At 44.0% G+C, this 25,152-nt stretch overlaps 1 protein-coding gene across 2 annotated transcripts in view; it reads left to right on the forward strand.

The window, feature by feature from the left end:
- Positions 1-25,152, forward strand: part of myo1ea (myosin IEa) — a 63,370-nt gene that overhangs the window by 15,982 nt on the left and 22,236 nt on the right. For both annotated transcript variants that reach the window (XM_021586212.3, XM_021586214.3), the window contains exons 2-11: positions 6,123-6,266; positions 7,478-7,567; positions 8,132-8,226; positions 12,149-12,236; positions 17,009-17,098; positions 17,960-18,091; positions 21,399-21,533; positions 23,152-23,284; positions 24,584-24,780; positions 24,890-24,970. In XM_021586212.3, the coding sequence (XP_021441887.3) occupies positions 6,123-6,266; positions 7,478-7,567; positions 8,132-8,226; positions 12,149-12,236; positions 17,009-17,098; positions 17,960-18,091; positions 21,399-21,533; positions 23,152-23,284; positions 24,584-24,780; positions 24,890-24,970 (1,185 nt within the window). The remainder of the gene's footprint in view (positions 1-6,122; positions 6,267-7,477; positions 7,568-8,131; positions 8,227-12,148; positions 12,237-17,008; positions 17,099-17,959; positions 18,092-21,398; positions 21,534-23,151; positions 23,285-24,583; positions 24,781-24,889; positions 24,971-25,152) is intronic.

A 25,152-nucleotide genomic window follows, 5' to 3' on the forward strand; every position in this document is an offset into this window, starting at 1 on the left:
CAGGTGTCACACCTCACACAATGGCATTTTCTTATCAGCCATGTTTGCAGGAGATAATTGAGGTCTACCTGATTTTAGAGAGAGTGAAGGTTGTTGCCACGGCAATGTTAGGCAGTGGCATGGGACCCACTTAGGAGATCTAGTTCAGGGAAATTCTATGTCTGGCACGCATCTACCCGGTAATGTATGGCAAGCTGAAAAAGAAGGATGGGATGTTCTCTTTGACAGAGAGAGCAAACCGCCATACAAAAACTGAGACCAGGGAGATATTGTCTTTGCAAAAATGTATAATTTCTATTATAGGTGCTGAACATGTGCAAAAATTCCCTTCCTATAGGAGGGCTCCTAGCTGGAAGCTGTGTAACTGAAACCTGAGACTGGTCTGGACAAATAGCAGCCACTGTGTGGCACAGAAAATCATTGGTATGAATGAGAGCCTGCTGCAAATGGTTTGTTTACGTTCAAGCTGCAAGAAAAATTGTGTGGCTGTTCTTTAAAGAGTAGGCCCACCCACAGTGACGTCTAGCCACCCTATACCATAGCATGTGATATTACATTTAATTATTATTTTTGTGTGGCTAGAAGTGAATCTTATCATAAACATTGTCATGTATGTAAGGGGGACTTATAAACCGTAGATGTATTCTCGAGAAATATGACATTTCACATGAGTTTCCATGGATTCAGTACATAGGAGGATTCTCTCTTTTGAAACCTCTCCTCCTGTCTCAGCTTACACCTCTCCTTACCTCTCTGTTTGTTCTCCCTGGGGAGGACACAGGCACCCAGCTACCCAGCCCTACCTAGCCCTGCCCTGCAGGCTACAGCTCTCTCCAGTTCACACTACCCTCAGCTACTATCTAGAGTTGATTTTAGTACAATTGTGTAACAAACTCTTTGAAAAATAGGGCCTTGTCTTACGTAAACGCTTATTCAACATGTACGTCAGCCCTGGCCCAGATAAACAGCATAAGAACTTAGACAGTTAAGGAGTAGGGGTGGTTTTCTCTGCATTATTGATGTTGATATCTCTTTTCTAAGCAGGTGACTTCAGGGTAAGTTGCACAGCAGAATGAGAGAAGCACTGCAGCCTGGATTCTCATGTCTACCACCTACACCTAATAGATATAGACCAAACTGCATGTTTACAGGTGTTAATGTCTCTCAGACCAACACTGAATTGACTAATCGGTGTAAGTCATATTTTCATGCCCATGAGCTTTGGTAGCGGGGACTGTTTCCACTGGCATTGGGCTCTGGGTATTTTTATTAATGGGGAGTTATGGCTGCCAGGCTAAGAGACTCAGACAGGGTCAGAAATGTTTTTACTTATTGACGCGAGACAACTATTAGTCCAAGTCTGGGTAGTGTTCTTAGGCTTGGCATGGATGTCTCCTCTACTGGCATGGTGCTGAGCAGTGGTGAAGTTGGCTGTACCCTGGGTGTTGCTGCCATGGTGACCATGGTCCAGTCTGGGTCCAGATCCAGCTGAGGAAGAGGCTGCTGTCTAGGGTGCTCTGTGACCCTAATGAATATCCCATCCCATGGAGAAGCGGTGCATGGCAACAGCCCCACACTGCTGCTTATTGTTACTTCTCTTTTCTCATCTTGAAATGCCCTGGATGATGATTCAGACTGTTCAGACTACTGTCTCTAATATTAGAGAGACCACAGTATTTTCAATCAGCATCCAGGGTTTTTCAACCTCTCTCTTTGATTGCTTTGTTTTCTCCTCTTGATTTGTGGAAGGTTTACTCTCTTGTCAGCACTCAGTTCCTGGCACTGCTGAAATGAGTGGGTTTTTAAAAGTGCAGATTCAGCAGTTGATCCAGAGCAGTGATAGAGTCCAGGTGGAAGCACTGCTTAGTGTTGGCCTTGATTTGGTTCTATTTAGTTTGTCTGTTAAAGGGGCAATCCAGAGTTGAAATAATAACAATGCGCCCCTTTTTTCAGTATAAACTTGAGAGATGGCTGGAGAAACCACTATCAAATATAATGTTGACATCCATGATCTCAACATTTATAGTTTTAACCATGTTTTGAGGCTATACAGTGTTTGTTTACATTTACTTTGTTTACAAACATTGAAGTAAAACAAGCTGATATCCTGGGTTCTGAAAGGGTACGACAGTTTAACTAAGCTCATGAGGCATTTATAAGTTACAGTCTTCAAGAATCAATTAGTACACACCAAAGATGGATGTTACAACTGCAAAGGTCATAGCTGATGTATGGCTGACCTGGCTGTGACCCGGGATCATGGAGACAGGAAGTACTAACTGACATCATACCTTCCAATGCTAGATATAGTGTGGTTGGTGTGGAGGATCAGAGTATTTTCTTCAAGGTTTGGGGTGGTGGGAGGGGTTGGGATTTTTTAATCAACAAAATGCATGATGGCATTTCATACTGTAAGACTTAGTATATGTGCATCTGTCCAAAGCTTCTCAAATCTGTTTAAATTAAATCAAAAATCATTTATAAAATCCTAATCCTTCTCTGGGAAGGGAAACCTGACTCAGAATGGAGCTGCTTTCAGAAATCAGGTCAACTGAACTACTACATGGTAGCACATGAATGCCCTTATCCAACACTGAGTAAAACCCTTGCATGAACAAAATCCATTTGTAGCCTGATCCTGGTCACATCCCAAGCAATATCCACCAAGATTGTTACTGGAAAGAGATCCAGTTCTGTAGTAGAGTGCAGCACCAGAAAGTGGTCTTCTTAACACATGGTGGGCTCTGTGTCAAATCCAAGGTTGGAAAAGGAGAACAGAGTAACAGTGGGGAATGGGAAGGGGGGGGAGGGGGTGCCGCCTGTTGTACTGAATCAAACCCAGCCATTTCTCGAACTCAGCTCTGCTCAGCACTATCCATTTATGGTAATGGTATTTGCATGAAAAAAAGCCTGACATTATGAATCTGGGGCTGGTGCAGAAATTCCTCAACTGCTGTCGGGGTAACTTTAAGGAAAAGGTCTGGTCCCAAACCTAGGAGACTATAAGGAGTTGATTGTTATTTCAGAGAGTGAAGGAGATCAAGTCATGAATCAGGTTAATCCTAGATCTCTTTGGACAGAGGTCCCAATCATACTTCCTGGGATCAAGGTTGTTTTGACATCTGTGAAACACAGAATATGTGACTGGAATTGTACAGAAGCAAAGATCATTAGTTATGACTGATGCTCTGTAGTATGCTGTTACTAAGGGCGGTCTGTGTGGAGAAGGTGGTTGTTAAGATGTGCTCAAAGTGAAGTCAGATATTATTGGTAGCTCCCAATTCCATCTGTCCCCCTAAGGGACTGTATGCTCGCCGACCTCCAGCACTGACTGACTCACCTCAACTTTTCCACTAACCTGGGGAATCACTTACCAGAGAGAACAGCATCCTGCTCTAGGCTAGATCTCAGTCAAAACACATAGGTAGGTTTCAACCAGAGCCATATATTAGCAGTTTATGGCACAGCATCCAACAAGCAGTCAGTGATTGGCTTTATAACCACTGTCATCAATAAGCCATTATACATTCTTATCAATGTTTATAAACAATTTTATTGGTGTGTTAGAAAATTATTGAAAACATCTGAAAGTACCCAATGTTCTCCTCTAACCCCCATGGAAAATACCCTGAACTTTTGGCTCCTGTGTTTCCGGCTTATGTCCTCTCCCTCTTCAAGTAGAACATTATCATTCCCAACAAAGCAGCAACAGGATAAATATAGCACTCTAAATAGCTTAGGGTGGTACTTCATTTTCATTTGATGTAGGGTTGTGTCCTACAGCATACATGGTGTAGGATTTGCCTGGAGTTGTGCTATAGATCTGGGCTGTTTTTATGTGTATTTGTGGTGGGCTCAACTGCGACATCTGTAGTAGATTCCAAGCTCAATGCAGTTAATGTCATTACTACTGCATTAGAGCAAGACAATGAGATGAACCTGATGTGTTGGATTTCAGATGAGTATGGAAATATAACAGAGAAGCTCAGTATAATATGACATTATTACATGTTATTGATCAACTAGTCCTTTTTTTCTGAATGTTTAGGATCGCTGCCTGGAAGACCGGACTGTTTCTCCTGTGTAAAGGGCTCTGTGATCCTCTGACTTGGCTCATGCTTTATCAAGAGTCTGACTCACCCTTACTCAGACGGACTCACATACTTTGATTGTGATGTACTCAAACATGGAAATGCAGTAAAACAAATCAGCTGTCTGTGACTAGGTGAACAAATCTATCTAAGCCCAACCTTCATATCATAATCGCTACACACAGCCTTGTCAGCATATTAGCTAACGTCATAGTCAACATAGCTACTAGAACTAACATGTTAATAATCATGCAGTACAGTCAGCAAGCAGTTACACCGGTGGGCCTCGTGGTAATAAATTAATAAAACCAAAAGTTTACCTTGACTTGGAAGCAGGGACTAAAATGAACACCTGCCACGTGCCAAATGCGGGTAGATTTAGGCGGGTAAGTCTATTTCACCTATTATTAAAAAATGATTTAATCTATTTTAGAATAAGGCTGTAACATAACAAAATGTGGAAAAGGGGAAGGGGTCTGAATACTTTCCGAATGCACTGTTTATCTTCAAATTCCTGAGACACCAATTTCCCAGTGTCCCATCAATATTCTCTTCATTCACACATCATCTCCAGCGAGGTGTTTATGAGCTCCCAGGGTATGGAATCACATGTAATGCACCCTGCTTAGCCAATGAGAGGAGAAATCAGACTTTTCTTCTTCTGTTTAAAAAAAAAAGCAGTAAAACATGATAATGGGAACCGTCTGGGAAAATTAATGGAGCAGTAATTTATGTCTTGGCTCCTGAGTGAAAATGCACATAGAAATAGTCTGAGAAGCTATTAACATTACTCACTATGTTCCATGCTAAGAGTGAGTCTGTAAAGAGAGGTTGTGGTATTTATTTTGTTGGTGTAAAAAACAATTGAGCCACCCCGGAGAACGTTAAGGGTTCATTTGAGCAGTCTCTCTGCTTGACTTTGTACAAGTCAACTATTGAAAGTTACCATGGCTTTCCATTGGTGTATTAAATCTACTGTGGTGTTACTTTATTTTACTGTAATGTCACCATGGTTTTGCTCTGTGTTGCTTTGGTAGAGAAAGTACATCTTAGTGCAACTGTACTTTTTGTCTTTAACCACAAATTGACATTTAACAAGTGATTGTCACATTGCACCATTCAGTCTGCTGTAGCCTATGGAATCTGAAATATGGAAGTGTTGCTGCCATCTAATCTATGCACCAGCCCTTTCCAATCTGAACCACTTCAAAAGTTGAAACAAAGCATTCCAGAACCAGGAAGAAAAAACAGGCGTAGAAATACAAATCGTTCAGCTGTACAGTATGTAAAGCTGTCCTCCAGTTCAAAGGTAAACTAAAATAGAATAGGATTTAAAATGCTCTTTCTCAGTGGAATCAGGAGGCAAACAGAGCGTTAAATGGCATTGAGATGTGTCCAGTGTTGACTAATGTTCTGGATCTGGTCTGTGGCTTTGATTGGTTCTCCATCCAGGAGAATAAGACTCATTCCTCACAGCACATTGTAATCCTTTCCTCAGTAGCCAGATGACATTGACTCACAGCACATGATGAATGCCCTAAGCTTTCTGGAGACCTGCTCTCAGAAAAAAAAAATCAAACTGGAACGGAGGTAGAAGAGGAAGAGAGGGGGAGGGAGGTAAAGGGAAAGGTCTGACAGCAGTCAGAACACAACATCAAAGAGCCAAAAACACACTGAAAGCACTTTTGGGAATCTTGACCTTGCACCTATTAGAAGTTTTAAAAAAAATCAAAACTCTGCATGGGTGAAAATGAGTTACTCAGGGGGAAGCCCAAGTTCATTTCAGTTTTCTGCTAAAAGTTTTTGCTGCCTACCCCAGTACTCTCACCAAATGTGATGATTTCAGTCCTAGGTAAAGGTAAGCTTCTGATAATGAAGTTTCTATGAGACTATAGGGCCATCGTTTTTTTTTTCCTGGTCAGGTCACGCGGTCATAGTTTGATAGTTTTATAGTTTGATGCGGCTGCAAGCAATCTGAAGGCACCAGTCTGAAGGCATTAACAGATGTGTATTGTGTTCTGTGTGTTCCAGGGGAGCCGGGGCCACTACCGGTACCACTGGCAGAGCCACAATGTCAAGCAGAGTGGAGTGGACGACATGGTGCTCCTCTCCAAGATCAACGAGGACGCCATTGTGGACAACCTCAAGAAGAGATACATGGACGACTACATCTTTGTATCCTTCACATTCACACACCGTTCACACCTCGATGAAGAATGGCTAAGCCCTGCCGTAGACACACTCCCACCGTTCCCAGAATAGCTGAGTGACCATTCCCAGTGCTGTAATAACTCAGATTAATGATCTAGTGTTTGAGGCTCCAGACACTGGGCTACTCCCACCATGTATCGCCAGTGGCGAGGGGGAGACGGGCCTCTTTGCGCCCCTATCTGGACCCCTGACTTCAGCTTCCTTCACCTCCAGGCTGGAATGGATCTTAATCAGGTTTACTCTGGTTTAATCTCACCATGCAGCAATATGGAAAGAGGTTGGGGGAAGGGTTGCTGAGAAATGCATGGTGAATGTGAGCACTGCAGCTACTTTACTACAACAGTAATGGTTTTGTTTGGCTGTGCTGAGAGCATTCCGGGCCAGATCTGTAAATGCCCCAGGCCTGTAGGCCTATACAATCCATAAGAAGAGTATTCAGCTTCACTCTTACAGACCTCAAGAATATATTGAGGTTTAAAGTGTTGTTCTTGTGCCCATATAATGTATCCAAGTAGTGTTGAAATGTTTGGGCCTCTGAATAACCCTTTTGATGGAAGATGTTGAAAGTTCTCGAAAGAGCTCATTAATTAAAACCGCATCTGTGTCCTGGCAGTCTTTAGGATTATAGAGTTGAGCGGATGCTGGCCATTTTAGATTGAAAACTCAATCCTCTGATTGTGGTCAGAAAATAACATCAACAAAGAGTGTTCCAGCCAGTGGCGTACTGGGGCTGGGGTCACTGCAGGGCGCCCTCAATACCAGCTTTATGTGCCGGGAGCTGCTTTGGGCTACAGGGCCTAAACCTCACATCACTACACTGCTGGGCTGTTCACTCTGATGTGTGAACACTGTATTTACAAGGCTTGGGTCCAATCACCAGACACTCCAGTGCTACCACACAGATGCACATTGCAATGACATCATGGGCCCAATTACTCACAGTTAGGTCATTTTTCTCCAAGAGGGACGACGTCAAGATTTCTAAACGTGTTCTGAAACTGCATTGTCTTAAAGAGTAAAATGAGGGGAGGGTTGTTATTGGTGCTCGATGCAGATGACTAATGAGCTCTGGGAATTCTTAGTGTTGTTCTTTCCTTTGACCATGTGAGTCACAGGGACCTGAACGGTTGATTTATTACTGGTACACATGTTAGTATGATCCTTAACCTCCACAGACTTACATTGGCCCTGTGCTCATCTCTGTTAACCCGTTCAAGCAGATGCCATATTTTGGGGACAAGGAAGTGGAGATGTATCAGGGCGCGGTGAGCAGCCTTTTCTCTTTCGACAGGAGTATGAGACAATGAGACAGGGTACCAATAGGTTTTTCTATTTGGGTAAAAATAAAACTCTGCTATCAATGTATTCAACTTGTATCCTAATTGTTTGCACAACGTCACCTCATACTTGGAAAAGTAAAAATAAGTAATGTTTTTAAGATGTTATCAGTAGAAAGAACGTTTTCAATGAACTGGGTTAGGTGTGCTTCGAATACCTTTTCCAGCAGCACCCCTCAGTTGGAGCAGATTTAGAAACGTGCCCGTTGAAAAGGCCTGGCAATACCTTCAGTACAGCCTGTTCAAGTCTGTATTGTTTAAAGTGTTCTTGGCCAGCGTACTGGAAGTGGCCTTGGCTGCCAAATCAGACGTTAACTATGCTTGATAAAAACAGTTAGCCCTCTGACGTTATTACTTCATTACATGAATTACTCCTAATTCTTTACAGTCTTGCCTTTACAGTCAGTTTTCCACTTAGGACCAAGAAATTGGACCCACCCAGTTTTTTTTAAACAAGATATTCTTGGATCATAATCTCTGTTGAACCTCCAGGCCCAGTATGAGAACCCTCCTCACATCTACGCCCTGGCAGACAACATGTACAGAAACATGATGATCGACAGGGAGAACCAGTGTGTCATCATCAGGTGAGTCTGCCTGCCTGCTTTTCTCGTTATTATGTCTCAGGCACCTCCCCTCTCTTTCAGTGTTTGTATGGGGAGAAAGGGTGACAACTGACAACCATAACAACAGAGCTGGTATGTGGGAAATGCCTGTGAATGAGGCAGAAGTCGAGAGGCAGGGAGGGATATGAGGAGACTGCATGGTGACACGGGTGGAAGAGTGCTACTGTTGAATGTGATGATAATAGATGGGAAGGGAACCAACAGACCCAACAGGATCCACCACCTGACTGGGAGGAGTGCTGGTGATTGACAGTGCCTTGCTCAGTCTGGGTTCTTCAACCAGTCTTAATCCACCCTCCTCATATCACAGCCTGCTGGGAAAGGCACACTGGGAAAATACACTTTCAAGTCTAAATATATGGCCTCAAGGCTCTTTTCTTGTGGCAAATGGTTGATTTTAAAACATTTCTCAGGATGTAGAATGAAAACAAAGCACAGTGTCTATTTATGCATTAGCTTCCTGCTTTTATAAAACAGGAATTGCACCTGCATAGTACTTTGTTGCTCATGCATGAGTCTTCTCTCACGGCACAGGAAGGGACTGTTCCTCTGCTGTTATGGATTGAGAGAGGATGAGTAGTGACAATTAACACATTTGGGAGTATGCTGTATATTACACTGGGATACGGATTATTCGCCTCAGACAGACCGATGATCACAGAGAAAATGTTCTGGACTCTTTGGCCATGCCCCAAATACAGCTTTCTTTCCTCTTTAGACCGCTCAGCTGAAAATACTTGACATTTGAAAGCAATATGATCGAACCAAACCAAAGTCGGTCTTACCAAACAGTGGTCAAGAAGGAAATGTAAAATGGTTTAACTGGCTATTAAAATGTGTTTGGTCACAGCCCTGGATTCCTGGAAGCTAGTGGTAGTCCAGAGATCCTTCCCTAGTGTTGTGAAGCCTATAGTGGATAACATGACTGTACAATGGGTTCCCGTGGGAGGGGGCCTCCCAAGGGAAAAGTGTTGTCTCATAGTTGAGGCTTTATGTTGTGGGCCAGTCACCTGAGGCCCGGGGCCCGGACGGTTACTGTAGTGCTTACCTCATGGCGAATGTCCCCTGGTTCAGCACTTTCCTCCCGTTGTTTAGACAGCTGCCAGTACAGATACCCACATAAAAGGAATGGAAGTGGATTTGTGATGCACCAGGTCAGCAAACAAAGCCCTTCATGAAATTGCTGTCCAGGCAGTGTGGTCAGCACTGTAATGTGTTGGACCTTTTTCTTCCCCACTTATTAAAGAAGTCATTCAACATGACATGAGTCATCTGACGTGGTCAAGTGGTGTTGACTGGGCTATTTGTCAATGTCTGACTTCACTTTTTCTGCACTCAAATTCTTGGGAGAGGAAAGCTAAGTTACAAAGGGCAATAAAGATGTAGAGTATTATCATAAAATAGTTATAACATTTTTATTAACTATCTCCCTGAGTGGTTAAAAAACAAATGATGCCTTATGAAATATAGAAGCGCTTGCACTTCTACAAACACTGATGCTGCAATATTTCAAATCACATGGCACCATTTGTGTTGTGCACAGTTTTTGCCGTCCTTCTTTACCAAGACTCTGGCCAATGAGTTTACAGCTCTATCCCGCAAAGGGTGGCCTGAAATGTAGTGTCTGATGACACACTATATTCTACCCTCTGTTCATATAACAGTTTTCTTCTGCTTATTAGTTCTGTAGGGAAGGTTATTTTCTCCCCCATTGATATGAAAGGCTTGGTAATGGGTCATTGTTGAAACAATGACATGGAGAATCCATCTAAGTTTTTTGTCACTGTTAATGGAAGGACCTTTCAGTTGCAGGAAATTATGCTATCCAATAAGTTGAAATGAAGCCAGACTTCAGTCTGTGTGTGTGTGTGTGTGTGTGTCGTGGCTTGGGAACACAATGTGCCTAATCATACAAATCTGCCGTAACTGGTATCCATCGTTCCACATTATACTCAGCATGCATTCCGTTTCACTCATAGCTGATGTCTGTAATGATCACTTCAGGTGCTTTCTTTGTCAAGCTGAGCTGTGAGTGACATCAGTGATTCAGTGCTGAATGTAGTACTTTACAGTAAGCTGTCTATAACGACATGACTCTCCTTCTGTCCTTGTTTGGCCAATAAATGGGAGAGGCAGTCAACAATGTGTTAAGCATCTACGTGCTGTGTAATTACAACAATGGGCACACCCCTCAGGAGGGTAAAAATAGGATGTGATTCAAACTCCAGCCACTAGCCTGCTCCAGCTGAAAAGAACATGCCCATAAGTTCACGTGTGTAGATGGGTTCTCTTAAGGGTGAAGGTCCTACAAATGCTTATTGGCAAAGATTAGAGGGAACATTGAATCACATTTGGTCACTAGTCAGTGTACTGACTGTTTTTGAGTGCATTGTAGTGACCACTATATCTAGAACTGTTATAGTTGTTTTGAATAGCTGTGTAACAAGCTAGACTGAATACTATAGAGGAGCAGAGTCCAGTATCGGCCTTAGTGAGATGAATAAGCATATAGAGTTGCTTTGATGACTTCTTATGGCTTCCTCTAACGGTCTGCAGCTGGGTCGTCTCAGAAGGGCATTACCGACATGACTCCCCTTCAAAAATGAAATAAAAAAACAGACTCCTCTGTCATCCACTGCCAAACCACATATGTCTAAATAAGTATGACCCTGGTGAAGTGAAAGGACAGGAGGAAAAATACAAGGAGAGGTTGAGGAAAGAGAAGGAAGAAAAGAAACTGGGCAAATGTGACAAAACAGGATTCGTGTTAATAGCCCCTTCTAGAGTGGGAGGTTTACTGCTGAGATGAGTCTGATTTTGGTTGGCATCAACCACAGAGAAGGAGAGCTGAGTGAACATAGGAAGTGGAGTCTCTGTGGACAGGAAGTCCAGAGATGGCGTTTCACCTGGTAATTCTGGATGTTTGAAAAAAGTTTATTTGAAGTGAAGGGTTTGGCTCAGCTGGGAGAATTAAAGGAAGAGCATTTTGACTGGCTCAACTTCTGTTCCTACATCACACATTGAAGAGAAGAGAAAAGAGCCATGGGTCAAATTGAGAAATCCCCTCCTTCAATAGTAGGCCACCTTCATGCTAATTGGGGATAAGAAGAGACAATAAAGGAGCATTTGGGTAAACCCCTACTGACCCTCTTAAAACCAGGCTTAAAGGAGATTTTCATGGAGTGTTATTTAACATGCAACTGTCTGGTACCATAAATCTAAAACTGCTTTTTCAGCTTCGGGGTTCAGTTGAATTTCCACAGAGAAAGTGTATACTCTCATTTACTTGTTATTTCCAGAACTGTGTGTTGCTAAGAGGGACGTCCTCTTGAATAGCAAGGCAAGCAGAGTAATTACAGCATCTGGTTACTGACAGCCTTTAACTAACAACGTGGGCATCCTTGAATTGTACCTTGTGTTTCAGAGGACTGCCCTGTTATATGGACCGTTCTGACCTCGCTACCTTGTGTTTCAGAGGACTGCCCTGTTATATGGACCGTTCTGACCTCTCTACCTTGTGTTTCAGAGGACTGCCCTGTTATATGGACCGTTCTAACCTCTCTACTTTGTGTTTCAGAGGACTGCCCTGTTATATGGACCGTTCTAACCTCTCTACTTTGTGTTTCAGAGGACTGCCCTGTTATATGGACCGTTCTAACCTCTCTACTTTGTGTTTCAGAGGACTGCCCTGTTATATGGACCGTTCTAACCTCTCTACTTTGTGTTTCAGAGGACTGCCCTGTTATATGGACCGTTCTAACCTCTCTACTTTGTGTTTCAGAGGACTGCCCTGTTATATGGACCGTTCTAACCTCTCTACTTTGTGTTTCAGAGGACTGCCCTGTTATATGGACCGTTCTGACCTCTCTACTTTGTGTTTCAGTGGAGAGAGTGGTGCAGGGAAGACGGTAGCAGCCAAATACATCATGGGCTACATCTCCAGAGTATCTGGAGGAGGACCCAAAGTGCAGGTGAGCCCAGAGAAGCTACTTCCATTTTACACCGGTAAACACCGCTCAACTACAGTTGTGAAAATGTGATTCATCTCAGACGATCACACACACATCCACTGTCATTTACAATGTACCTTATGACGCCAGTCCATCCTAATGACCGGTTGCTGTTTCCTGTCTAAACCTCCCTTTTCCGCACCACCCAAACTATCTCCTGCCATCCCTCCCTCCAACCTCCCATTTATCATTATCAGTCCATCAGCAGCCCATCCAACCCCCAAATACCCTTGTTCCCAACCCCCCAGCAGCCATCTGGCCCCTACACTACTTAGCAGATGTCCTGTCCACAAGCCACCCCTCTCCACCAGCCTCCCTGGTATTATTGGCTCACTCAAAAGGGCTTGGAATTTCCAGTCTGTAGGAATATAAACTGGATCACAAGATGCTTCCACTCAGACGCAATTGTGATGGTAGTCATTTTTTCAGTCTGATTAGTATAGTGCTTTTTCCACCCTGGAATTATTGTACTTTAGTCAAGGTTTCAAGTTCAAAGCTAATATTAGCTATCACGCTCTGAGTCATGTGGGAAAGGGTGTATGACTAATTACTGTACATTTTCAATGTACAGTGCATTCAGAAAATATTCAGACATTTTGTTACATTACAGCCTTTTTCTGAAATGGATTAAATTGTTTGTTTTTCTCATCAATCTACATAATACCACACAATGACAAAGCAAAAACAGGTTTCTTGATTTTTTTGCAAATGTATTGCAAGTAAAAAAAATGTATTACATTTGCATAAGTATTCAGAACCTTTACTCAGTACTTTGTTGAAAAACCTTTGACAGCGAGTATGACGCTACAAGCTTGGTACACCTGTTATCCCTTGGGAGTTTCTCCCATTCTTCTCTGCAGATCCTCTAAAGCTCTGTCAAGTTGGAAGGGAAGCGTCGCTGCATGGCTATTTTCAGGTCTCTCCAGAGATGTTCGATCGGTCTCTGGCTGAGCCACTCAAGGACATTCCGAGGCTTGTCCCGAAGCCACTCCTGCATTGTCTTGGCTGTGTGCTTAGTGTTGTTGTCCTGTTGGAAGGTGAACCTTCGCCTTCAGTCTGAGGTCCTGAGTTCTCTGGAGCAGGTTTTCATCAAGGATCTCTCAGCACTTTGCTCCGTTAATCTTTCCCTCGACCCTGACTAGTCTCCCAGTCCCAGCTGCTGAAAAACATCCCCACGGCATGATGTTGCCACCACCATGCTTCACCGTAGTGATCGTAGTGGCCAGGTGATGAGCGATGCATGGTTTCCTCCAGAAGTGACGCTTGGCATTCAAACCAAAGAGTTCCATCTTGGTTTCATCAGACCAGAGAATCTTGTTTCTCATGGTCTGAGAGTCCTTTTGGTGCCTTTTAGCAAACTCCAAGCGGGCTGTCATGTGCTTTTTACTGAGGAGTGGCTTCCATCTGGCCACTACCATAAAAGCCTGATTGGTGGAGGGCTGCAGAGATGGTTGTCCTTCTGGAAGGTTCTCCCATCTCCACAGAGGAACTCTGGAGCTCTGTCAGAGTGACCATTGGGCTCTTGGTCACCTCCTTGACCAAGGCCCTTCTCCCTTGATTGCTCAGTTTGGCTGGGCGGCCAGCTCTAGGAAGAGTCTTGGTGGTTCCAAACTTCTTTCATTTAAGAATGATGGAGGCCACGGTGTTCTTGGAGCTTCAATGCTGCAGAATTTTTTTAGGTACCTTTCCCCAGATCTGTGCCTCGACAAAATCGTGTCTCGGGGCTCTACGGGCAATTCCTTTGTGACCTCAGGGCTTGGTGTTTTCTCTGACATGCACTGTCAACTGTGGGACCTTATATAGACAGGTGTGTGCCTTTCCAAATCATGTCCAATCATTTGAATTTACCACAGGTGGACTCCAATACAGTTGTAGAAACATCTCAAGGATGATCAATGGAAACAGGATGCACCTGAACTCAATTTCAAGTCTCATAGCAATGGGTCTGAATACTTATGTAAATAAGGTATTTCTGTTTTTTAATTTTGTAAATATTTCTAAAAACTTGTTTTCTCTTTGTCATTATGGGGTATTGTGTGTAGATTGATGAGGGGGGGGGGGGGGGGGGGGGGGAATGATTTAATCCATTTTAGAATAATGTAACAAAATGGGGAAAAAGTAAGGGTTCTGAATACTTTTTGAATGTACTGTACATGGTTCTGCATTGTTACTGGCTATGAGTCTTATGTGCCTTGCATCTTTTAAATCATTTCAAGATGTATTAAAAAGTGTGCTTGTAACTTTTGTTGAAGAATGTATTTAAAATAAGTCTGCGGTTTATGTAGTATATTACAGACATTGGAATTTCTATTGTTTTATTGAATAAGGTCTCCATTGTGTTGGAAACCCCCTACCTCTCTCAATACCCTTCCTGCCTAATTTAGCTTTGTCAATCACTCTGTCCACATGTCTCATTCACATGGTCTCCCCAAGTCCTGTGTGCATGGGCTTGTGGAAGGCGTGCTTTGTGTATGTGGGGGGAGACAGACTGAACAGCAGAGTTGTTGTATCTGATTATCATCACCCTGTATCGGTTTCTGACTGAAGGATGCATATCAGATTACCATGCCCCTGAATCATATGCATGCAAATGGATGTGAGTGACAGATACAGCATGTTTTTAACCTGGGAATTGTATGTGTTTTGAAGTCTCAGGTGGCTCTCACAGAGCAGTTTGATTAGTTCCATACAGTTGAAGTCGGAATTTAACATACACCTTAGTCAAATACATTTAAACTCAGTTTTTCACAAATACTGACATTTTATCCTAGTAAAAGGAGGTCAGTCTTAGGTCAGTTAGGATCACCACTTTATTTTAAGAATGTGAAATGTCAGAATAATAGTAGGAGAATGATTCATTTCATTTTTTATTTATTTCATCACATTCCCAGTGGGTCAGAAGTTTACATACACTCAATTAGTATTTGGAAGCATTGCCTTTAAATTGTTTAACTCGGGTCAAATGTTTCAGGTAGCCTTCCACAAGCTTCCAACACTAAGTTGGGTGAATTTTAGCCCATTCCTCCTGACAGAGCTGGTGTAACTGAGTCAGGTTCGTAGGCCTCCTTGCTCGCACATGCTTTTTCAGTTCTGCCCACAAATTTACTATGGGATTGAGGTCCAATACCTTGACTTTGTTGTTCTTAAGCCATTTTGCCACAACTTTGGAAGTATGCTTGGGGTTATTGTCCATTTGGAAGACCCATTTGCGACCAAGCTTTAACTTCCTGACTGATGTCTTGAGATGTTGCTTCAATATATCCACATCATTTTCCTTCCTTATGAGGCCATCTATTTTGTGAAGTGCACCAGTCCCTCCTGCAGCAAAGCACCCCCACAACATGATGCTGCCACCCCTACAACATGATGCTGCCACCCCTGTGCTTCACGGTTGGGACGGTGTTCTTCGGCTTGCAAGCTTCCCCCTTTTTCCTCCAAACATAAAGATGGTCATTATGGCCATGCAGTTCTATTTTTGTTTCATCAGACCAGAGGACATTTCTCCAAAAAGTATGATCTTTGTCCCCATGTGCAGTTGCAAACCGTAGTCTGGCTGTTTTATGGAGGTTTTGGAGCAGTGTCTTCTTCCTTGCTGAGAGGCCTTTCTTGTTATGTCGATATAGGCCTCGTTTTACTGTGGATATAGATATGTTTGTACCTGTTTCCTCCAGCACCTTCACAAGGTCCTTTGCTGTTGTTCTTGGATTGATTTGCAATTTTCACACCAAAATACATTCATTTCTAGGAGACAGAACGTGTCTCCTTCCTGAGCGGTATGACGGCTGCATGGTCCCATGGTGTTTATACTTGCGTACTATTGTTTGTACAGAAGAACGTGGTACCTTCAGGCATTTGGAAATTGCTCCCAAGGATGAACCAGACTTGTGGAGGTCTCCAATTTTATTTCTGAGGTCCTGGCTGATTTCTTTTGATTCTTCCATGATGTCAAGCAAAGAGGCACTGATTTTTAAGGTATGCCTTGAAATACATCCACAGGTACACCTCCAATTGACTCAAATGATGTCAATTATCCTGTCAGAAGCTTCTAAAGCCATGACATAATTTTCTGGAATTTTCCAAGCTGTTTAAAGGCACAGTCAACTTGGTGTATGTAAACGTCTGAACCACAGGAATTGTGATACAGTGAAATAATCTGTCTGTTAACAATTGTTGGAAAAATTGCTTGTGTCATGCACAAAGTAGATGTTCTAACCAACTTGCCAAAACTATAGTTTGTTAACAAGAAATTTGTGGAGTGGTGAAATACATTTTGGTTGGGGTCATTAAAACTCATATGTAAACCTCCGACTTCAACTGTATGTAAGGTTTAACTGAGCCTTGGGGTAAGTTCAATAATCTGTTACACTCGAACCGCCATGCCACTAAAGTTTTTTTCTTCATAGAGGACAATGGTTCAGGGACGCAAAAGGATTCAAAGAAATGCTACCATTTCACATTGAATAATAGAGAGGATAATAGTTCGGCCTCCACGACGCTGTGCTGATTTTAAAACTCATGGGCTCCTGATATGCAGATGGCTCATGGGAAAGATAATTTGCTCCAGATGCTATGAGAGCGGAGCGACGGTGGAAAGTTCCAGAGACGGTGCATGTTGAATCTGCCAGCAGGGATGTGCATCACTGCAGAGTGTAGTAGTGTCTCCCTACCCACTGTCTCTATACCCTACCTGTCAGTCCCTAAAACGAGCCTACTGTCTGTCTGCTCCCTCACAGCACGTCAAAGACATCATCCTCCAGTCCAACCCCCTCCTGGAGGCCTTCGGGAACGCCAAGACAGTGAGGAACAACAACTCCAGCAGATTTGTAAGGGTCCCACGTCTTTCCAAATCTCTCTTTAAAAAATATATATATATATTATTACCGGAATGGGGGCGCCTAACATCATATGGTTGGCACTGTGTTTTGCCCTGGAATGATTTGAAGCTGCTTCACGGTTGTTTCTGGAACCAAAGCAAACACAAGGACGTCCAGTGCAAATAGAGAAGAGAAAAAAAGGAGATAGTGAATTAGTGTGCTCCTCTTTTTATAAGCTATGTTACTGCCTTCTCCCGTCTCCTCTTGGCTGGGGCTGCTAGCCTCGTGTGGCCTGGTTTACCAGGGCTGTGGGGACACACTGTCCAGAAAGAGTGGGCACTCCACTGCTAGTAAAGATGCACATAGAAAAACACATACTATACTTTAAAGACAGTTAGCTTGGAGAGAGGTTTTAAAGGCAGACTTTAGTGTCCTCTAAAGCCAGTTTACCCACTTATAGCATTCACAACAGAGCTTAGTGGTAAGTATTGTATTCAGGTTGACAGACAAGGCAGTATTGTCTCTGTTCTTAGTTTTCCTGGTTTAGTTTGGGGAAAGTAAATTAGGTTTGACTCATGGTCTGAGAAATGGTTGAGGAAGTCTCCCTGTATGAATAGTGTCTCAGTGCACTCTGGGGCCTCAGACTGGTTGGGAATGGGATAGACATTACGGAGGACAGACCTGTCTGGAGGAAAGAAGGAAAGGGAGAGAGAGAAAGGGTTCAAGCCTTAGTACACACACCACTGGGCTGCAGGTGTGCACCCGAAGTACAACTCATGTGATGGTTGTTATTTCCTGCTCTGTGAAGTCTGGGTTTTAGCTTTAGCAAGGCCTTCGCTGATACTAAAGCGCCACACTCTCCTCCTTCAGGGGAAATACTTTGAGATCCAGTTCAGCTCCGGCGGCGAGCCAGATGGAGGGAAAATCTCCAACTTCCTGTTGGAGAAATCACGCGTCGTCATGAGGAATCCTGGAGAGAGGAGCTTCCATATATTCTATCAGGTGAGGGACTCCAGTAACATGGTGTTTTTATAATTTTCCTGTCTAATAAGAGTGTTTATGCACTTATGTGTACAGGAATTGCCTCCATGTCCATGAGTAAAATTCAGCTTTCAGGACACTGACAGTAACAAGTACACTCCGTTAAGACGAGGGGGGGCAGTCTGTGCATATTTGTAAACAGCAACTGGTGCACGAAATATAAGGAAGTCTCTAGATTTTGCTCGCCTGAAGTAGAGTATATTGTGATAAATTGCAGGCCACACTACTTGCCTCGAGAGTTTTCAGATTTACTTTTCGTGGCTGTTTATTTACCACCACAGCCAGATGCTGGCATTAAGACCACAGTCATTCAGCTGTATAAGGAAATAAGCAAACAGGAAACCACTCACCCAGAGGCAGCGCTCCTACTGGCCGGAGACTTTAATGCAGGGAAACTTAAATCAGTTCTACCAAATTTCCATCAACATGTTAAATGTGCAACCAGAGGGGAAAAAAATTATAGATCACCTGTACTCCACACACACGAGGGAGACGCTTACAAAGCTCTCCCTCGCCCTCCATTTTGGTAAATCCGACCACAACTCTATCCTCCTGATTCCTACTTAGAAGCAAAAATTAAAGCAGGAAGCACCAGTGACTCGATCTATAATGAAGCAGATGCTAAACTACAGGACTGTTTTGCTATCACAGACTGGAACATGTTCGGGGATTCTTCCGATGGCATTGAGGAGCACACCACATCAGTCACTAGCTTTCTCAATAATTGCATCGAGGACGTCGTCTCCACAGTGACTGTACGTACATAACCCAACTAGAAGCCATGGATTACAGGCAACATTCGCACTGAGCTAAAGGGTAGAGCTACCGCTTTCAAGGTGGACTTTAACCCGTAAGCTTACAAGAAATCCTGCTATGCCCTGCGACAAACCATCAAACAGGCAAAGCGTCAATACAGGGCGAAGATTGAATCATACTACACCAGCGCCGATGCTCGTCTCATGTGGCAGGGCTTGCAAACTACTACAGACTACAAAGGGAAGCGCAGCCGCGAGCTGCCCAGTGACACGAGCCTACCAGACGAGTTAAATTACTTCTATGCTGGCTTCGAAGCAAGCAACACTGAGGCATGCATGAGAGCATCAGCTGTTCTGGACGACTGTGTGATCACGCTCTCCGTAGCCGACGTGAGTAAGACCTTTTAAACAGATCAACATACACAAGGCTGCGGGGCCAGACGGATTACCAGGATGTGTGCTCCAGGCATGTGCTGACCAAATGGCAGGTTTCTTCACATTTTCAACATGTCCCTGTCTGTAATACCAGCATGTTTCAATCCCAAGAACACAAAGGCAACCTGCCTAAATGACTACAGACCCGTAGCACTCACGTCCGTAGCCATGAAGTGCTTTGAAAGGTTGGTAATGGCTCACATCGACACCATTATCCAAGAAACCCTAGACCCACTCCAATTTGCATACCGCCCAATTAGACCCACAGATTATGCAATCTCTATTGCACTCCAAACTGCCCTTTCCCACCTGGACACTTATGTGAGAATGTTACTCATTGACTACAGCTCAGCGTTCAACACCATAGTACCCTCAAAGCTCATCACTAAGCTAAGGATCCTGGGACTAAACACCTCCCTCTGCATCTGGATCCTGGACTTCCTGACAGGCTGACCCCATGTGGTGAGGGTAGGTAGCAACACATCTGCCACGCTGATCCTCAACACTGGAGCTCCCCAGGGGTGCGTGCTCAGTCCCCTCATGTACTCCCTGTTCACCCACGACTGCATGGCCAGGCATGACTCCAACACCATCATTAAGTTTGCAGATGACACAACAGTGGAAGGCCTGATCACCGACAACGACGAGACAGCCTATTGGGAGGAAGTCAGAGACCTGGCCGGGAGGTGCCAGAATAACAACCTATCCCTCAACGTGACCAAGACTAAGGAGATTATTGGTGACTACAGGAAAAGGAGGACCAAGCACGCCCCCATTCTCATCGACGGGCTGTAGTGGAGCAGGTTGAGAGCTTCAAGTTCCTTGGTGTCCGCATCAACAACAAACTAGAATGGTCCAAACAGTTGTGAAGAGGGCACGACAAAGCCTATTCTCCCTCAGGAAACTAAAAAGATTTGGCATGGGTCCTGAGATCCTCAAATGGTTCTACAGCTGCAACATCTGCTCGGCCTCTGACCGCAAGGCACTACCAAGGGTAGTGCGTACTGCCCAGTACATCACTGGGGCTAAGCTGCCTGCCATCCAGGACCTATACACCAGATGGTGTCAGAGGAAGGCCCTAAAAATTGTCAAAGACCCCAGCCACCCCAGTCATAGACTCTCTACTACCGCATGGCAAATGGTACCGGAGTGCCAAGTCTAGGACAAAAAGTATTCTCAACAGTTTTTACCGCCAAGCCATAAGACTCCTGAACAGGTAATCAAATTGCTACCCGGACTATTTGCATTGTGTGCCTCCCCCCAACCCCTCTTTTTACGCTGCAGCTACTCTCTGTTTATCATATATGTATAGTCACTTTAACTATACATTCATGTACATACTACCTCAATTGGGTCGACCAACCAGTGCTCCCGCACATTGGCCAACCGGGCTATCTGCATTGTGTCCCACCCACCACCCGCCAACCCCTCTTTGACGCTACTTCTACTCTCTGTTCATCATATATGCATAGTCACTTTAACCATATCTACATGTACAATACTACCTCAATCAGCCTGACTAACCGGTGTCTGTATGTAGCCTCGCTACTTTTATAGCCTCGCTACTGTATATAGCCTGTCTTTTTACTGTTGTTTTATTTCTTTACCTACCTATTGTTCACCTAATACCTGTTTTGCACTCTTGGTTAGAGCCTGTAAGTAAGCATTTCACTGTAAGTTATACACCTGTTGTATTCGGCGCACGTGACAAATAAACTTTGATTTGATGTGCTATTTGGCTCCTGAAAGCTGGTCGAGTTGTTCTCACTGTGTACCACTTGAGGTCTCTGGAAGAGAGGTGGCGGTCAAACTCCCATAATGAAACTTTTGGACACGTGAAAGGAGAATAAAGCATACAACTCTAAATTGGGTGTAAAACATGTGGTTCTGATCACTTAATGAGCATGTGCGTATTGTGCTGCCTGTCTAAAATACTTCTGTCATGTAGAAATGTGAGGAAAGACGATGTGAGTTTACAGGTTGAAAGCTCCTGTTGACCTTTTGAGTCTAGAATTACTGTATACAGGTTCTTACTTGACAGAAGTATAATCATGTATCACTGTCTTCTGTTTGTGCAGTTGATAGAGGGAGCCACTGGAGAACAGAAGAGCAGCCTCGGAATCACAAGCCTAGATTACTACAATTACCTCAATCAGTCTGGATCCTACAAAGTGGATGACATCAACGACAAAAGTGATTTTCAGGAAACTGTGGTACGTTTTACTTGGTATCTTTCCATTGTTATTGTTCTCTCTCTCTCTCTCTGCCTTTCTCTTCTTCACGGCCTCTCTTCCATTCTCCACCCTGTACTGCACCTGTTTTTATTTTACCAGTCAAACCACAACGGGAGTAATTAGAGGACATAGTTTAGGTACCACAGCAGTAAGTACAGTGTCTTGCAAAAGTATTCACCCCCCTTGGTCTTTTTCCTATTTTGTTCCATTACAACCTGTAATTTAAATGGATTTTTATTTGGATTTCATGTAATGGACATACACAAAATAGTCCAAATTGGTGAAGTGAAATTTAAAAAATAGCTCGTTTCTAAATAAATAAAAAAACTGAAAAGTTGTGCGTGCATATGTGTTCACCCCCTTTGCTATGAAGCCCATAAATAAGATCTGGTGCAACCAATTGCCTTCAGAAGTCACATAATTAGTTTGATTGCACACAGGTTGACTTTATTTAACTGTCACACGATCTGTCACATGATCGGTCACATGATCTCAGTATATTTACACCTGTTCTGAAAGGCCCCAGAGTCTGCTACACCACTAAGCAAGGGGCACCACCAAACAATCGGCACCATGAAGACCAAGGAGCTCTCCACACAGGTCAGGGACAAAGTTATGGAGAAGTACAGATCAAGGTTGGGTTATAAAAAATATCCAAAACTTTGAACATCTGACAGAACACCATTTTAAATCCATTATTGAAAAATGTAAAGAATATGGAACCACCACGTTTCGTGTTCGCTAAAAAGCACGTAGGAGACTCCCCAAACATATGAAAGAAGGTACTCTGGTCAGATGAGACTAAAATATAGCTTTTTGGTCATCATGGGAAACCGCTATGTCTGGTGCAAGCCCAACACCTCTCATCACCCCGAGAATACTATTCCCACAGTGAAGCATGGTGGTGGCAGCATCATGCCGGGGGGGGGGATGTTTTTCATCGGCAGCTGACTTGGAAACTGGTCAGAATTTAAGGAATGATGGATGGCGCTAAATACAGGGAAATTCTTGAGGGAAACCTGTTTCAGTCTTCCAGAGATTTGAGACTGGGACGGAGGTTCACCTTCCAGCAGGACACTGACCCTAAGCATACTGCTAAAGCAACACTTGAGTGGTTTAAGGGGAAACATTTAAATGTCTTGTAATGGCCTAGTCAAAGCCCATACCTCAATCCAATTGAGAATCTCTGGTATGACTTAAAGATTGCTGTATACCAGCGGAACCCATCCAACTTGATGGAGCTGGAGCAGTTTTGCCTTGAAGAATGGGCAAAAATCCCAGTGGCTAGATGTGCCAAGCTTCTAGAGACATACCCCAAGAGACTTGCAGCTGTAATTGCTGCAAAAGGTGGCTCTACAAAGTATTGACTTTGGGGAGGGGGTGAATAGTTATGCATCTTCAAAGTGGTAGGCATGTTGTGTAAATCAAATGATACAACCCCCCCCCCCCCCAAAAAAAAAAAAACTATTTTAATTCCAGGTTGTAAGGTAACAAAATAGGAGAAATGCCAAGGGGGGTGAATACTTTTGCAAGCCACTGTAAACCTGTTTTTCAACCCTTGGTTCATGCCTCCTGTTCTGTCTCTGTCCTCTACCAGCATGCCATGGAGGTGATTGGCATCTCAGGGGAGGACCGTGGCCTGGTGCTGCAGATCGTAGCCGGAGTCCTGCACCTTGGGAACATCAACTTCAGGGAAGCAGGGAACTACGCCGCTGTTGAGAGCGAGGAGTGTACGTACCAACCCTTGTAACTTTGTTTATGTAGAGGGCTAGGTAGAGTTTGTTACTTGCACCAATCCAGTCCTTTCACATCTGAGGGGAGTCAACAGGGTGTGGGATGGGAGAAAGGGGTCAGACTGTCTCTCTGTCTCCAACCTGCAGACTGGCATGTCCCCCTGGCGTTCCTCTCCAGTGTCCTGGGCTGCCCTTTATGGGACGGGTTAGGAAGCACATTTCTCAGCATGCTGCACTGACTGTTTTCACTCCCCAAAGCTTCATTGTGTTAATGCAGGGCTGCAGCCAAGATCCAGGCCACGCTGAATTACCAGAGAAATTTTTTTTTTAAAATTCAATGTCTGAGCACATAACATCACAGACTAAAATTACTCAGAGAAATGCAGCCTTTTCCTGCCCCACTCCTACTCTCCCCCCCGCCCCTCTCTTCCCCTTCCTCCCTCCTTCCCTCCCTTCTTCTCTACTTCCTTGCCCGCCTCACAGCCACCCATCCAGGCTGAATTATGCAATATAGCACCTCTGGTTAGCCCAGGGTACAAAGCGGTGTTGTGTAGGGTCTCTGCATTTCCTCTCCCCCCTATCTCACTTCCTGTCTGACTGCAATGTGTTTCACATATCAAGAACCCTGGTGCTCCATATAAAACCACACCAACACAAGTCGACATAAACATCTGCTCACGCTCAGCCAAACAAATCCCTGCCCCAGATCCACTAGAAAAAACACTCCCTTGTACTGTACATATAAACCTATAACCATCCATCAGACTGGTATGGATCATTCTTTTGGGTATAGATGAACTGGCTGCTCGTCATTGATACTATCTATATCCTCTTTGAGGGAGAGGGCTACAGTAGGAGATGCAGCATGGTCCTGAGGATAGACTTGGCCTGTGCTGTGGTATGGAGTACAGTCAGTCACACCCTCATTTCCCAAACGGGGGCTATTTGATCCATCTGATGCATTCTCAGACACCGTCAGACCCAGAGACTGAGAGCAGTTTCCTTCTGGGGGAAGTGACTCAGTGTAATGAGGCAGGGAGGGGCTCTCAGGAGAGTCCTAATGGCCCTCCACATGCTCAGGCCTCTGCTAGGAGAACCCAGTTGTTGTGGCTATGGCAGGGAGGAGTGAGCAATGAGTCATCACCAGACTTGATTGCATTCCGTTTTGTTGTTGAACCCTTTGTTTCATTGTATCCAACATATTCAGAATGTACTGGTGTTTTGTCTCATGAGGGTGTGTGCCACACATCTGTAGAATGTCTCTTTCTTCATTCTCTCTCATCTCTCTCTCTACAGTCCTGGCCTTCCCTGCGTTTCTGCTGGGGATTGACCAGAAGCGGCTGAAGGAGAAGTTGACCAGCAGGAAGATGGACAGCAAGTGGGGCAGTTCTATGGAGTCCATCGACGTGACACTGAATGTGGAGCAGGCGTGTTACACACGGGACGCCCTGTCCAAGGCCCTGCACTCACGTGTTTTTGACTTCCTAGTAGAGGTATGAATGGACACTCCTTCTCCTTGACCTGTTGACCTTTAGAATAATACCCGGTCCTCTCCCATCTTAAATGGCCAAATGTAACAAAGCATTTTTTTTCCTGTTTCAGTCCATCAACAAAGCCATCGTGAAGGTTCATCAAGAGTTTAATATTGGTGTGTTGGATATCTATGGATTTGAAATATTCCAAGTAAGTTTTCTGTAGATTTGCCCTTTCATGTTATGATTTACATATGGAAATCTTAGCATAAGGTGATACATGGTCACTACATCTCAATAATCATAGTAAAGTTTGGGTAGTTAAACAGCTTAAAGACACCGGATCAGACCGATTTTGTAAAGTGTCCGGATTATGTCCCATCTCTTGATTGG

This window comes from Oncorhynchus mykiss, chromosome 26, assembly GCF_057628025.1.
Source record: "Oncorhynchus mykiss isolate SJ-2025 chromosome 26, ASM5762802v1, whole genome shotgun sequence".
In the NCBI taxonomy this organism is placed as follows: Eukaryota; Metazoa; Chordata; class Actinopteri; order Salmoniformes; family Salmonidae; genus Oncorhynchus; species Oncorhynchus mykiss.